Below are 15,852 nucleotides of genomic sequence, written 5' to 3' on the forward strand. Positions count from 1 at the left end.
AACAGAGATTAGATTAGATAGAAAATAAATTAATTTAATTTTACATATTGAAAATTTTATTTATGACATTTTTTTAAAATGCGATTTTCGTTATGAACAACGCAAATACATCATCTTACCTATATCTGGAATTTTTCTTTTGATGTTACAAACAGACACTACAATTTTATTATATGTATAGATGATCATCACAGAAGACGAATAAAAAAATGACTACATTTACGTTCGCCGTATTTACGTTCAGCTTGTAAAAAAGTAATTGAATTATTTTAATTAATTACATTAAAAAATTTTCAAAACGAAATTAATTTAAACTCTAAATAGAGTAAATCAAAAAATTCTTCGCCGTCCATCAAACTTTGTATTCACGTAGAAATAGCAAGCAATGAGTTTTATTAAGAGTAGGTAATGTAATGAAAAAACACGTTCCAGAAATATTCAGCGTCTGAAATAACTGGCGCCGTTTTATGAAAAATAAATCAAGAGCGAAATCAGCCGAAAACTTTTATACCGTTTAGATTCGAGACTAATGCATTAGTTAATACCAACGAAGTACTTTAGAAGTTTCTAATTACGTTAATTGCTCTATCAAAATATTGCTTTGACTAATTTTCAAATTGCTGAGACTGAGCGCTAGATGAAAGTTCACTCACAAATTGAGATTGATATAGAGTTTTAAGGGTTCTATTTTATATTACTTTTATGTTTGGTTAACCTCAAATACGTTTATATCATCAAATCTCTTATTGTCGCAGTCGACAGTTTCCTTGTACAAAAACATTCTGGCTGAATAAAAATGTTAAAATGTGTGTGTTACTATTTTGTGATATGAAATTCAATATACAGAAGATAAGTGTTCATCCATCTAAAAAAATATTTTTATCTTGGGCTAATGGGCAGATTTTTGTGTTTTCTGTGAAAAATATAATCTGAAAGCGTATGCTACTGATTAAACAACATGAGAGAAATTAAAAATAACCTCAACTACCTAAATCTATGTTTAAAAATTGATTTATTTTGACTTCATCTTTTACATAAGTATTTATATAAAGAAATATAAATACATCAATTATATCTATCTATTTTTGAATAAGGTAAACGTTGTAAGCTCCAAATAAAATTATTCGGAACTCGGATTACGGGGATAGAGGCTGGCTGGGAACATTAAAAATAAAATAAATATTTGCCAGACAAGTGCTTACTCAGCTGCCATTAGTCGACGAGCTCGTCGAGCCAATAAATCATCTCGTTCTCGGCATCTCTTGTCGATTGCATTCAAAAGCGATTTATTCGCGCCGCTCGCTTTCCAACCAGCCTCAAATAAAACACGTAATCTCTTCGTTTCTCATTCATTTATTCTACGCAATAAATTGTTTATTTTATAACATTATTAAACTATAAGTATTTGAGATTAGGTTAAAGACGTCTACTGTGTTTTATCATGAACTTTTCCCCACAGCTGGACATATGCTTACTTAATGCCTTCCACATAACACGGTCCTCCGCCTTCCGCAGCCAAAGACTTCCTGCCGTGCACAAGTCGTCGGTCCACCTAGTCTAATTTGTTTAGGAATAATAAAATTAAACGACTTTTTATTCACTAAAAGTTTTTTTTTATTTACTTATAACACAATATATTATGTACAGTACAATAATTACATTACAATGTTACACTTTCCTTAATAATAATAGTATGTATTTTACATGATACTTAGATTGATCGTCACTGAATATCGTGATATCATTTACCTTAATACAGCTAACTACGGTTTTATAACGAAATCGACGCTTGACCAGAAATATAAAATACCTATGTTGCAAAAAACTTGTAACTAACTTCTTCGCGAACTTAAATGTCTTTAAGGAAACTATGGACATAATAGGTTTTCTATTTTTCTGATCAAGCTATAAACAGTTAACTGCTTCTCTAGTATGTCTACAAGAACCTAGAATAGCCTCGCAACAAGTACATTCTTTAACATTTCTCATGTAATTTAAAGTGTTTATGAGAATAAGAAAGAATTTAACAGAGATCGGTTCTTTGGACACTGAAATTTGTAATAAGACTAACGAAAATCCAATCTAGCAATAATAGTTACGTTTGCCGTAAATTTAATGGCGGACACAAGATGGCGGTCATATTTTGGAGGTTAGTTTTGGTGTGTTTATGTCTCAAGATAAAATGTATCAGGATTTTTTTTCTATTTTAATTGCATTGCATGTACTTGATACCTGTTGAATTTTATTTTCATTTGTAAATGAATCATACTAACTATAAAGGTTAATGAACTCAACATATTCCGATAATTTACAACAACTTAAACACTATATTCATAAATATCTTCCTATACTGAAGTAACGAAATATAAATAAAAACAAACAGTGGTTAAATTGCATTAATTGTCTATGGTATTTGAATTAAATTAGTTGTCTCTGTTGGAAATTAAATTGTCTTTGATTTAAGTCACAGACTAAAAATGTTCATACTCGTTCTGTATTTGATGTTATGAATTGTATATTTTTATTTTGATGTGGTTATTTGTCGAGTTGAATACTAATGATGTATCAATAACGTTTTGTATTAAACAAATTAGTAGGATCTCATTTGGTGGAATATATTTACAAAATTATTAAAAAGACCATTGGCACTAATTGAGTGTAAAACACGTAACTCACATTGTACATTGCGGTATCGATTTTGGTTTAAATACATGAAATAATTACTTTTAAAATGAACCCCGATAAAAATACTTAACGAATTTGTATAATGTATTTACAACGCAAGATTTGTTTCATTGAAAGATTTAAACACATAAATAAGTTAATAACCTTAAAATGCAAAAACAGACTATAAAGGTTTGTTAGTAAGTCAATTTTTTCGTTCGTAATTCTTGCATTGGACACCCTATTTGTGTGTTTAAATATTTCGTCAAAATCTAAAAACAAATCGATTCGATTACGTTATTGTATGCTTTTATTTACATAATACTTATTTCAAGTAAGGTACACGATATCTTTTTTCACTTTTGGAACAAATAATTACTTATAATACGAAGGCACAAATGTAATCCTTAAATAAAACAACACAGTCAATAAATGAGTCCAAAAATATTAAAATAAATCAATACGAATATTTACACGTTTTATGTAATCGGGCCTTCTTTTTTAAAAAAACTGTCAAAACCCAAAGTGTTATAAAATATAATTTGTATCTATAGTTACAGTTTTGGAACACAAAGCCTTTTTAATACTTTTAACATTTTCATATTAATTGGAAATTAACCGAATTAATATTAAAAAAAATACTTGTTATTAATCATAATTTCCGTTAAAAATGCAGTATATTTAAAACTTACATTTCACTTTGCATCTGTGTTTTGTTTCATAATTTTTCAACATTTTAATATTGAACTACATTATTACATTTCAGTTTCAATTAGTCGACTGCATTATAGATAATTCATATTTCGGATTTAAAATCTCGTAAAGCTTTTTTTAAAAACATAGATTAATCGATGTTTCGTTATAAATGGGCTAATATATCGATTTCAGAGGTGTGTGTGATGTGAGTTTCGTTGAGCGCCGGTGATCCTGACACTGTTACTATGACGGGTTGGGCTTCAGTGTGCACTATGGTGACGAGATGCTCGTCAGGGTCCTTCTGTTCTGGTAGAGGGGATTCAATGGCGTCTTCCGAGTACTTGAGTTCGATAGGGGAAGGCACGTCGGTGACGGCAGGCGGGGGCTCCACTCGCGGTGCTCTGTATGACGGGGGCCCACTGTACTCCGAGCCGCACCACGTCGCACCTGTGGTTCCTCTGTAAGGAAGCAAACGATATATTATAGTTTATTTAATGATATGGGGAAGATAATAAAAAGATAACTTAACTTCTGGTAGAAGATTAGGTGAGAAATGAATCTCGTAAATAAGTGGTTTCAAGTGAAAACACAATTAGCAAAGCTTGTCTCAGACCAACAAAACGTAATCCTTCAATATTGCTTACAAAAGTGTAGTGTACGCACCTGACTAGACTGGCTGAGTTTGATCTGTATGTGGGTGGCGGCGACACCGCTGGCGCACTTCTATCGAGGAGAAGTAACCTGGAAATAAATTATCAATATTAAGTAAACATTGCAAACGATATGTAGTCCAGTGTTTGAATGGGTACAACGATTTAATACGAGTATGAAAGTGAATTGTGTACCTGAGTCTATACTCCTGCATTGAAGCTTGGTAGGTGGGTGGGGGCGGCCTGTAGTGGAACTCCGGGTAGAGCATGGCCGCGTACGGGTGGTGTGGTCGCGCGTAGCTGGGAGGTAGGCGCGGTACGAATCGCCGACATGACGCGCGCCGCAGCCCCAGCAATGCACACGGCGCGTCCCTTGCGCCCAGCCGCCACGCCAGCCCCGCCGCCGTCACCAGCACTACGCCTATACCTGGGGAATAAATAGCTTTGGTTTCATACCTTTCATTGTTAGGAATTTGTTGAATCACGGAGCTTTTTATTCAAGATCCCTAGTACTATCTCTCATTGCACTTGGGCATGATCACTATTTTCCTGCTAAATGGCAGAGTAATAATATCTCCCTTGGTACAACAAAATTACTCTCAATGTCTTTATTTGTTAATCTGATTCACTAGCAGTAAAAACTGCTACTTTACATAAATACAGATTAAATAGTCAAAAACATTATAAGTCTATATTAAATTAAAGAAATTTGGAATAGATATTGCCTTTAACCATAAGTTATTTAAAGAGTACTTAAACCGAAGCATCTGTTCCCGGTTTAATCTACAATTTTTTGCGGACATGATCACAGACAATGGGCAACGAGGCATCGCGTGTGCTATAACCAAACGAGCGCACATAATGTATTGTATGGGAACAATGTGTGTGGAAAGTTGTTCACCATTTGGTCGACGTCGATGCATGGAGTTGCGAAGTGACTGACGCGTACAAATTGCCCCCGCGTGCAAACAATAGATCGCTCGGCTGTAACAACATCATTTGTCCCTAACACTAATGAAAATCCAATTAATTCTGCTCCAAAACTCATTCGAAGTTTAATTGAAAACTCCGCCCGTCGAAGGGCGGCCGCGACTTTGTGAATGATGTAATGAAAACGCGTCCAGACTTGCTATCGGCAGATGCACGCCGAATATACAATGAGTTTAAACAAAGCGCGTCACAAACACGCAACGGAGATTGCCTTAGAAAGAATGAAAATGTCCTAACATAATCATTGGAATCATAGAATGCACTGTAAGGTTGAAAGAATAGAAATTATTCAAGCATTAATATAATGTCTTCGACCTCCTTTGATAGAACATTGTAGACTTCTTCTATCAATTCTGGCAATCTATAAAGATTATATAGGACTAAGGTAGAGTTATTAAGAAGTCTTGTCATTAAGCTATTCATAGCAGTGTGCATAATACACGGAGAATATCCAATGAGCTTCAGATTGCGCTACCGTTAATGAAGGTAATTTATTAAGACCCCTTTGTGGAAAATTTATGAATTTTAGAGGTAACATTAAATTTTATAGGTGAATCTCAGTGAACGCTGTTAGAGAAATTTGCTTTCATTTTTGATAATATGCCTTCATTAGATCCTGAAACTTCGATCGTTATGGTGAGCATAACGTGAAGTCAAAGGTTCTTTGGTCACAAGTGAACTAAAGCGGATTATTAAAATTACCAATTTCTCTATTCTAAAATGTAGATAGGTACTGTTTTAATAAGAATAACGATCACACAATTATAAATATTAACTTACAATATTTTCTTTAATAACTCAATGGATAATTTCGAAATGTGCAAATCAAGGCATTCAAAAACGAAATATAGTAGCTAATCAAGCAGCTATTAGTAAAGACAATATACCTATCATTAGAAGCAGTAATGTGAGAGGTGCTCTAGGATGTGGCCTTAGAGCGCCGAGGACTGCGCCCGCGGCCACCAGGCAGGCTCCCACTACGCCGAGGAAGAGCACGCATAATCTCAGCGGCGGCCGGCCGCAGCATGACTTGGGTGCGTTACCTTCGCCCTCGGAACACGCGTACGCCGCGCCCCGCCCTGATCTGGAAGTAAAAACAACTTTTATGTAATTTTTAAAACAAAACAAACGAGCAGCGAAATGACCATAATAGTAGTTGCTTATAGACAATCACAACAACCAAGAATAACTCTTTTTTAAACTTCATCATCATCAACTTGCCCTTATCCCATACGAAGGGTCGGCACAGTATGTATCAGCTGCTCTTCCATACATCTTTATCAGCTGTCATATCTGAATCCATTCCTTCCTTAAGCATATCCTCTTTAACACAATCCATCCATACTTTCTTCGGTCTTCCTCTTCCTTTGTAGCCATCCCCATTCAATCTTAACACTTTTTGGTTTATGTCCCCATCGTCTCCTCGCATACCACGCTAACCTTTTGCTTCTCAATTTCTCCACCACTGGCGCTACTTTCAAACTTCCCCTAATGTACACATTCTTAACTTTATCCATTCTTGTCACACCACACATCCATCTTGACATACGCATCTCAGCCACATGCAATCTCCTTTCATCCGCAACTTTGGAGTCCCAACATTCAGATCCACAAAATAAGACTTATGTTGGACTTGTAGATAGACGTTTTTAAACTTAACTGTTTAATTTTCTAAGACATCAATACAACACAGGTTATCGTTTCTATAATTCCATTTGTTCAATATAATTTTAACGTGTGACAATTAAGTGTCATATCCATGAATATGCATTTATTTTGAGTACATTATTTTAAACAAATATAGAATAAACACCGCAATGTTTGCGGACATTTTAATTAAAATGTAAATAATAACAAAGTTAAATTAATCACATACAAAACTCAAAGAGCGTTTCATTAATAATATACATACGAAAATAATTCTAATCTTCAAATAAACAGCTGTTTCTGTTTGAAACGTGTTGCGGTTTTGTGGTAATTCGTTTGTAACTGAGCGGAATCGATTTCACGCTGGCGTATAGCATTTTCTTTCACTATACATCATGTAATCGTAATGAAACAGATGCGAAAACGTTTTAGAATTATTGAACTGAATATTTCAGCTGCGTCGAAACTAAAACTCGGTGTGCCGTAAATATGGCTGCAATTTAGGTATATGTAGAAAGTCAGTCAGTCTTTTCGTCGTTCAATCAAAATGTTTTAGCCTGTCTACTAGTGTATCATTGTTATTTTGTCTTCCTTTCTGGGTAAAATCACGTTACTCTAACAACATATTGAAAGAAATACGATTAAATCAAATACCTAAATTTTACCCCCATCGAAATAAAAGCAATTTAAGTTATCTAAACTTTATGTTACAATTTAAATTTTTTCAACTTAAACTCGTCAACTAACGTTGAAGATTTCACTTAGAGAATAAAAACTTCAACCCGAATCACATTAGTAAATGAATTCTGGTATATATTATTTACTAAATAATAATGTTACTATGTACATTTAATTGATCATAAAGGTAGTGCCACATTATATGGAACCATTATCACAGTCGTAAATTGCCCTTTGATGTAAATACACATAATATACGAACGAAAATACTTATATCTTGTAATGGCAGCTCGTAAAATTATAGCAATAAAGGTTCGAAGTAATATTTGTATGCCAAATACAATTAACCTCGATTACTATAACATGTGAAACTGTTTTATTATAGTAATAAAATAAATCTACAATAAACATATGCAAGGACAGACAAACAGTTATAAAACAATCAGTCTAGTTGATAAAAAAATTAATTTTAAATTGTTGGTAACTTCTTCGACGACTTCGTTCGTATGATATATACCTGATCTTCTTAACATTATAGAAACAATAATGCCTTAACATTCTTTAGTAGTGATTATCTGCCACACAATTCAAAATATGACAGAATCACACCTTCTTTAGCAAACTGATGTAGTTTCTCTTTTCCATAGTGTTCGTATCTATTTTCGCTTCATAAATACTTGCCTTAATAATCTTCAATACTTTTCATGATGTGAAAGCCATATTTCAACATCGATGGGCAATATAAAATCGTAAATGTAGTGTAACTTTAAATGGTTGCGACGAACGATGCTTCAATGAACGCGATTAAGCCCGTTATTGAGCTAAGAGCACAGTTGAATGCACAAGAGTTCATAGACCTTAAAGGAAGAGGGTTCTTATAATATTAAAGTCTAATGTATAGACAAACTAAGCACAAACAAAACAAAATCTCTATTGAATACGTCACGCACTGCAACTGTACTCGTACAATGTTCATTTATTTGTCGTTTGATATTTAAATATGGAATCATTTTATTCTTTAGGCATGCTTCCAAAGTTCAAAATCTCTGATCAGCACTAATTATTTAATAAAAAAATAATAATGTTAAAATACAAACACAAAGCACCAGTCTCATAATTTTGCTTAAACAAAGACGTCTTAAATGACGTCGATAGTTATTAAGGGTCCAAAAGTAACATATGTGATGTTGGATTCCGTGAGAATTGGATTCAAAACGATTCGTTACTGGCATGTCGTATAATAGACGTGTTTGGCGGCTCAAATACTAAGACCTTTTGGACAAGTTACGTACTCGTATATTCTATCGTCATAATACTCTATGGTCGCCTGACGTGACTACTTTGGACGTTTTGATAAATGACTATCCGTACAATAACATTCATGGACGATGGTTTACAGGGAGTTCGAAGTTCGCACAGTCATGGCCGCAACGCCGCGCTTTGCTTTTTGTTTCTATAGAAAATGATCATTACGAAATAATGATCTGTCGATGAATGTTCTGTTTTTCGATATTGTTTTGTTTTCATATCTCTGACATTAAGCCAAATAATAATATTATTGTATAGCTTGACCAAAAACATAAAAACCATCGTAATTTTGCGTAAAAGTATTTAACCAATTTATTTGTATACATCATGTATGATTGAAGCGATCCTAGGCCAGGATTTATATTTGAATGGTTAGATGCAATACATATGTTATTACCAAATAATACAAATACCAACCTTACTTGTAATTAAACCAGCTGTTCTGATCTTTAAAGAGATAACTCGAGGAAGAGATGCCCCAATGACATCTATAATGGACCAAGTCACGTGATACGGGCCGCGGGCCACCCTCCATTTAGCGTGGGTTTTCATAGCTTAATAACAGTCATACAACGCACTACATTGCTGTAAATGTACAATTTATAACCTTTACAAATAATGTTGTAGAAATAAAAGAACACACACATGTAGTAGAGTAATGCTAAAATATACAATTACAATGAAAATATCCTAGTTATTAATTTTGCGTAACATACATTTAAAAATCCTGAAATTCCCTTTTAGATCTCAGACTGTTATAAACTAATCGAGCACTTTAAATGCTAATACTTGAGCGCTTCGAATAATATTAAAGATAATTAAATTCAACTTAGTCCTCCACAAGGGTTTAACGAAGAATATCTTTTAGTATGAAGATTAACCTGGGATATAAATTTTAACATTTGGGCAACCTTCACGAGCTTATCCTCTGAAGAACCATCGAATATGTTATGCGCATATTCAGCCCGCATAACATCTGGAGTGGTGAGTCGGGTAGGATGGAATTTATGTTGTTAATATGAGGCTTGGGAGTTAATTAGCTGATTTATTAAAGCCATATTGCGCCACTCCCGCGCACGCGCTCTGGCAACCCTCTGTTGCTGACAATTTAATGACCTTTCCCTCGTTCCCCCTATATCCCCACCCCGAAGTTTAATGACCGTAGTCACGCGCAATAAAAGCAAAATTTTCGACGATGATGACGTGTGACGAATGTGAACCATAAAAAGGGATTGTTTATTTTTTGAAGTCAGTTGTTAACTGAGAATCGTGAGTTGGTTAATTACGAGCTTATATGAGTAGATGGCGCCAGTAAAGGACGATATAAAAGAATACGATGGGTGAAATGATTTATTTGATTATGCTTTTGGTGTGAATTATTTTTGAAGGTGGAATGAAGACTTATTATCTAACATTTATGATCTACGATAGAGATTAGATTTTTCTGTCATTTTATTTAGATTTCGTTGTAGTAAGTAAGTACTAAATAGGAAAATGTTATCGTAATATTTGACCCACTTACAGTGGACATTACTCTACCCATATAAACACAAATTCTTACCCTTGTCATCCCTTCTGTGAAATGACCTCATGAAATATATAATTGAAATGTAAAGAGGCTGTCTCTCATCGTTTTTCACACTACAGTAACTGAAAAACAAAATATAATTTTTATCTTCCTGATACATAAAGTAATTTAATGGTTTCCTAAGCCATGCTTTATTGTATAATTCACACATTAAATGATTATACTAGCACCATTAACCTCCGAGTGAGGCTGCGAGACATTTTAATTTTGGAATCCGAACTGACAGGTAATAAATCACTAGTCCACGTAAATGATGTCTCTGGAGAGGTCGACAACGTGATAATATTTCTATTGTCAGTGTTGCGTGGCTAATTTCGTGGCCAAATCGGGAAGTGGACAGAGCATTGGCCGCGGATTCACACGCGCGGACACGTTAGTGACGACTCATTGTCTACGCCAGTGGTTCTCAAACTTCATTGAGCATATCTAATAAAAGTGGTAAATTATGGACACACATCTTGGTCGTCTTAAAGCCGTTTTAATCTCATAGCTTATACAATGTTTTATAGCCTAATTAATATTCACTTGCGATGCACAGCTACCCATAGTTTGGCCTCCCTGGTCTACGCCGTCTTTGTATTGATGATTTATTTTGTAACTCATTGTTTATTATCGCATTGTCAAAACACAATACTTAATAAACGGTTCTTTTTTAGATATAAATTATGTTTACTGTATAACATAAACTATTAAATATAAGATATATTCATGTAATCTAAATGGAAAAAAATTATCAACCTTATCCGTGTAAATAATTAACTAAAATGGATTTAATCTTGTCCTCTTATATTAAAGTGGCAATGATATTCTGACAATATCAATAGGTCGAGTCCAGTGAAGTATAATAACGGAGAATACTTGGATACGCGAAATAAGACATTACTATCTTATTAAAAGTAAATTATCTCTTTGGTAGCGCTAAACGAATTGAGCAGGGTTTTGCGTAGGACAGAATGACATGCCTATGACAATATCACGTCTAAATCCTGGGGAAAATAAATTGGGATAGGCGATAAGCGCTCCCTTTGACGGAGCTCGTCTTCGGATTAGGGTGTGAAAAATTATAGCTAAGGCATTACACGCATACAAGGGAAACATGAATACTTTGTAACGTTTAAATAGGGGCGATGACATTACACTAAGAATTAAAACATAAATGCTTATAATGCAATGCATGCATAAGATCATCATAGTTTATGCAAAACTATGCTAGCAAGTATAATCATTTTCAATGCTATTCCGGGATCCAATCCAAAACAATGCAACAGCTGCAATTACTCTGATGCATATCGTTAAAACGCACATAAACGAGGAAGCTAATCCATAAAGCGAATGTTCGGCGCCGAATTCATTTCAATTAAAATAAATTTAGCATTACGAGAACATAGAAATACGTGGAGTCATTGCGTTTGATTGATGTTGTAAAAATGTTTCGTTTTATCATAAAGTCATTAGTTGCGTGTAGTGTTATATCACGTTCCAAAATCATATAACAATGTCATGTAACTGAGCCACTTTCACATGTTGGTATGACAAGTCAAGTAATTGTACTAATTGTGCAAATATACATACACATTTATAAACAAAATGTCACGCCGCAGATATAGTAAATCTTCAATAATAAAATTATTTTAACTTTTTCGCTGTTGAAAAAATTTTGTTGTCAAAATAACATTGCAGATATATTCAACAGTGATCCACGCACAACAAAACACGTTGAATGATGTTTTTTTCGGAATAGCGAAATACAAAGAGAGGTGCCATAGCCGGCGTCGCGTAAATTTTAGTCGAAAGCTGTCAAAGACCAATGACAGGTCGCGCGGAGGGTGACACGCGTCAAAATACGCAATTTGCGAGACTTCCTCGTACTCATAACAATCTGGCAAAATATTGTTCAATATAACAAACGTTACAAACGATAATAATATCTACAATTTTTATTATTGTATCTCTTTGCATCTTAATAAATTTCTAGACACTATACTTTAGGTACTAGCTAGAAATTAAACCCTTGTGAACTGTATACCTTCTCATTGTAAGTAACTATGTTGATTATGTTGTCAATAAATTTTACATGTTTTATACTTAAAAATTTGCTAGTTATCTTAATGTGGTTCATAAATTTGGTAAAACCTACACAAATCGACAGTGTAAATAAATATATCGATTGATGAGAATGAACGACTTAACAAAATTTTTCTTCATTTGTTTGCTCTGTTAGAAACAGAATAGAAAACATTTGAACATCTGTTTTCTATCACTGAAAGCTTTGCGTGTGTTCCTAGTTCCTACAGTAAGCCATTTTGAACTTAAATTCCCTACTAGAACACGCAAGCGATTTTCAGTCTTAAAACTGTGTGTTAAGTTTTAAATTTCCTTGCAATAGATGAGAAGAGCAAGTTATGTACGAACGCAATTAATTGCAGGATGTTTATGTGGATGACGGTAAGCTAAGATGCAAACACCAAAGTCAATGTTTATGGTGCAGAGCAAACTGCGCTCCGCTATTTTAATAACATTATGCTATTTTCCCTCTCCCCTACACAACATCCTCAAGGGTAACAGAATAATCGTATTTGTCAAATAATTTTGAAGTTAGAACATTTTGACTAAAACGGTTTGAAATATCCTACCCTTAAAAATATATTAAAATAATTGTATTTTTTTTTATTTAATAACAATAACTAGGTAAGGAAAATGTGGTTGAAATAAAAGCGACTTATTATAATTAGTTGTAAAGTTGCTCCAAATTGCGAGCCACGAGTAATTTGTTCGAAACGTTATTTCCGGTAATGTAAATTGGAGCTTAAAAGTTTTGTATTCCGAAAGCCGATACAAGCTCGTCCTTCAAAAGAAAACTTTTGTTGGTCTCAAACTCTACCTACGGCTTATTCTTTATTCATTCAGAGCAATTTCCATAGGCAATAGGGTGAAACAGCTTTGTGTGTTTTTTTATGTTGAATATTCCCTATTGATACCGATATTTATTTTCTTATTCGAACTCGATGCGAAGAAGAGTAACAAAGTTTTTTATTTCATATTATATTGATAAAATCTACAAGATATTTATTTTCAAACTGTTTGGTAACTCTAATTATATACCAACTATTAAAGTATTATAACTGTATAATAGATAATAACTTTTTCTATGCAGATAAAGAGAGTATATTTTATGGAAATTTCAATTTACTTGTTTTATTTTTAGTTGTACTAACACGTTAATTATTCTAAACGTAATATCTATGTCTTAACAAATTTGGATATTTAAGTACGTCAACAGTCTATGCGGTAAAAATATTTACCTCAACCCAGGTAGATTCACCTAACAAGGGTGTACCGATGCCACAAAAAAAGACAAGCCCTTTCAAGCAACACAAGGGATGAACTCCATTGAGATGTAAGATAGCTTTTTTTTCATCCAAACCAGGCATTTGTTGATTCGTTAACAAAAACCAGATGCAGCAGACACAAAGAAATATAACCGATGTTGCGAAAAGTTTTACAATCTTTTCAAAATGAACGTTACGTATGCATCAAAAATTGTACAATAACAATAATAATAAATGTAACTAGTGAATAATGAAACGATTACTAGTTAGCATTGACTTTTATTGTATGAAAGTTAGTTTTACATAATACTGATGTCATAGACTTGCCAGGAACCAGTCGTGATTAAATTATCGTTTAGTTCATTTTATACCAGACGACTAAACTTATATTAACCTGATTCGGACAAAAACAATATGGGTATTCTGTATAATTGATATATATCGACGTAACTGGAATTTCGCTACATAGCACTAATTTCGCGTTTTGTAGACTAAGAGCGGGCGGACATCTTTGATTAAACTATCCCATATCAATTCAAATGATTTGTTGCATAACTAAAAATCGAGTAGTGTGCACATCTTCACATAAGCTCAAAGGAAATCAAAGCGCAACTAAACGGTCAAAAGTGTGTTCGCGCTCTATAGCTAAATGAGACCGACATTTTGTTTTCAAAATCCGAAATCAATATATTTTGGCGGTAAGATTAGAAAAGCTAAATATTAAATAATGATTTTATAACGACATGAACCTATAACTACATTATTACACTCACTAGTAATAATAATAACATAACAGAACGTACAGATTCTAAGCAACAAAAACATGCACGGCTTATTTCGGGTAGGGATTACCAAAAAAAGCAGGGGTACACAAAAGGACGTCCCTTTACCCTGTCTAGTTAGAAATAAGTAAATTACATATCAGCCGAGATAGCCTCGGTCCGTATAAACGTCGGCAAATTGAGGGACCCTCGTCCAGTGGGCCTAATGCGACCCGAGTGGGAATATGTCCGCACGACCACTCCGATACACTTGATTGAGGAGTTGAATGCGCTGACAGCTGATAATTGTGACCTGGGATAAATCCGATTGTTAGTAATGATGTTTTAGCAAAATAACAACTACCTTAGCCCTTAGACTACGGTCTAAGTGACTCTGAGCAATATTTGTTGAATAATTCTATCACTTGTCTCGGTAATTTTTAAATGAAACAAAGAGGCATTATTTTTGGTCCAATTTATGATATTGTCTATATGCATAAAAATATTATATTAGAGTGTCAGAAATTTTAAAAAGCTTCCATTGTGAGCATATCCGCGAAGTGAGTTGAGGAAGACGATAGGCCCCCGGATATTCGGCCCTCAATTCAATTTACCATAACGCTCGGGGGCGGTGAAAAATTTTCCTTTCAAATCGTAACGTTGTCACGACCTCAATTAATTATATTATGACGCCATTTTTTTCTTGCTTTATTGAAATCGTCGTGACCTTTTTGTTTACGAAATAATTGTTAATAACTTTCGATTGTTATAAAAAAAACATAAGTCACATTAAAATAGTTTAGAACACTTTTATTTGTTTTACATTATTTAATCATTGACTCAAACTAAATCGTTTAAATTACTAGGTATTTTGAGAAAGTACTTATCAAAGTCTAGACACTGAGCTCATTAATAAAGATAAAATGCAAAACAGTCCTTTCGTCTTTGCGTTCTAAGAAAAAGAAAAATATTAATTCTCACGACCTCTATAACCGCCTGTCAGCTGATTAAAGCAAAATAAAACAAACGAAGACATTTTTAGTAAACAACGTTAATGTTAAAACCATCGTTGTCACAGTTTTTTTAAGGAGTATGAAAGAGATGTCGATAGCGAAGCTTAAGATAAAATGAATCGTTCTATTCGCTGTAATCAAACCTCATTGACATTTTGAAACAAGATTGAAATTCGGCATTCGAATAAAGCCGATTCCTCGACGTAAATGAATGTTGTAGGGGTGCGATTCGTAGAGAATTGTGAAGTGAGGCGCTGACGAAAGACTAATTGGTGCGGCGACACCCCTGAATGCTACGGCTGACGATCAACTCAATTAGAATACAAAGAGCCTATGCTATAATCACATTTACATCGCCTCAGTCATTATAATTATATTTCCGAAATATCAAAAACTGATGGAAGTTCAAGTTCTAAAGTTGCCCTTGGTAAGTTTTAGACTCTCAGCTTTGCTCTTTGCTTTGCTAATATAGAAATTCTGTTGACATCGCAATGACCATATAGTAGACATCAATTTGTCGTTGTGCCC

General features: G+C 33.9%; 1 protein-coding gene across 1 annotated transcript in view; it reads right to left on the bottom strand.

The window, feature by feature from the left end:
* Positions 1-3,398: 3,398 nt before the first annotated feature.
* Positions 3,399-15,852, bottom strand: part of LOC106107288 — a 58,553-nt gene continuing 46,099 nt past the window's right edge. Inside the window, exons 2-5 of the mRNA XM_013288083.1 lie at positions 5,888-6,084; positions 4,206-4,437; positions 4,024-4,101; positions 3,399-3,818 (exon numbers count right to left, since the gene is read on the bottom strand). Of these exons, the coding sequence (XP_013143537.1) occupies positions 3,524-3,818; positions 4,024-4,101; positions 4,206-4,437; positions 5,888-5,894 (612 nt within the window). The 5' untranslated portion in view covers positions 5,895-6,084 and the 3' untranslated portion in view covers positions 3,399-3,523. The remainder of the gene's footprint in view (positions 3,819-4,023; positions 4,102-4,205; positions 4,438-5,887; positions 6,085-15,852) is intronic.

The sequence above is a fragment of the Papilio polytes genome, unplaced genomic scaffold (genome assembly GCF_000836215.1).
Source record: "Papilio polytes unplaced genomic scaffold, Ppol_1.0 DF822067.1, whole genome shotgun sequence".
Classification (NCBI taxonomy): Eukaryota; Metazoa; Arthropoda; class Insecta; order Lepidoptera; family Papilionidae; genus Papilio; species Papilio polytes.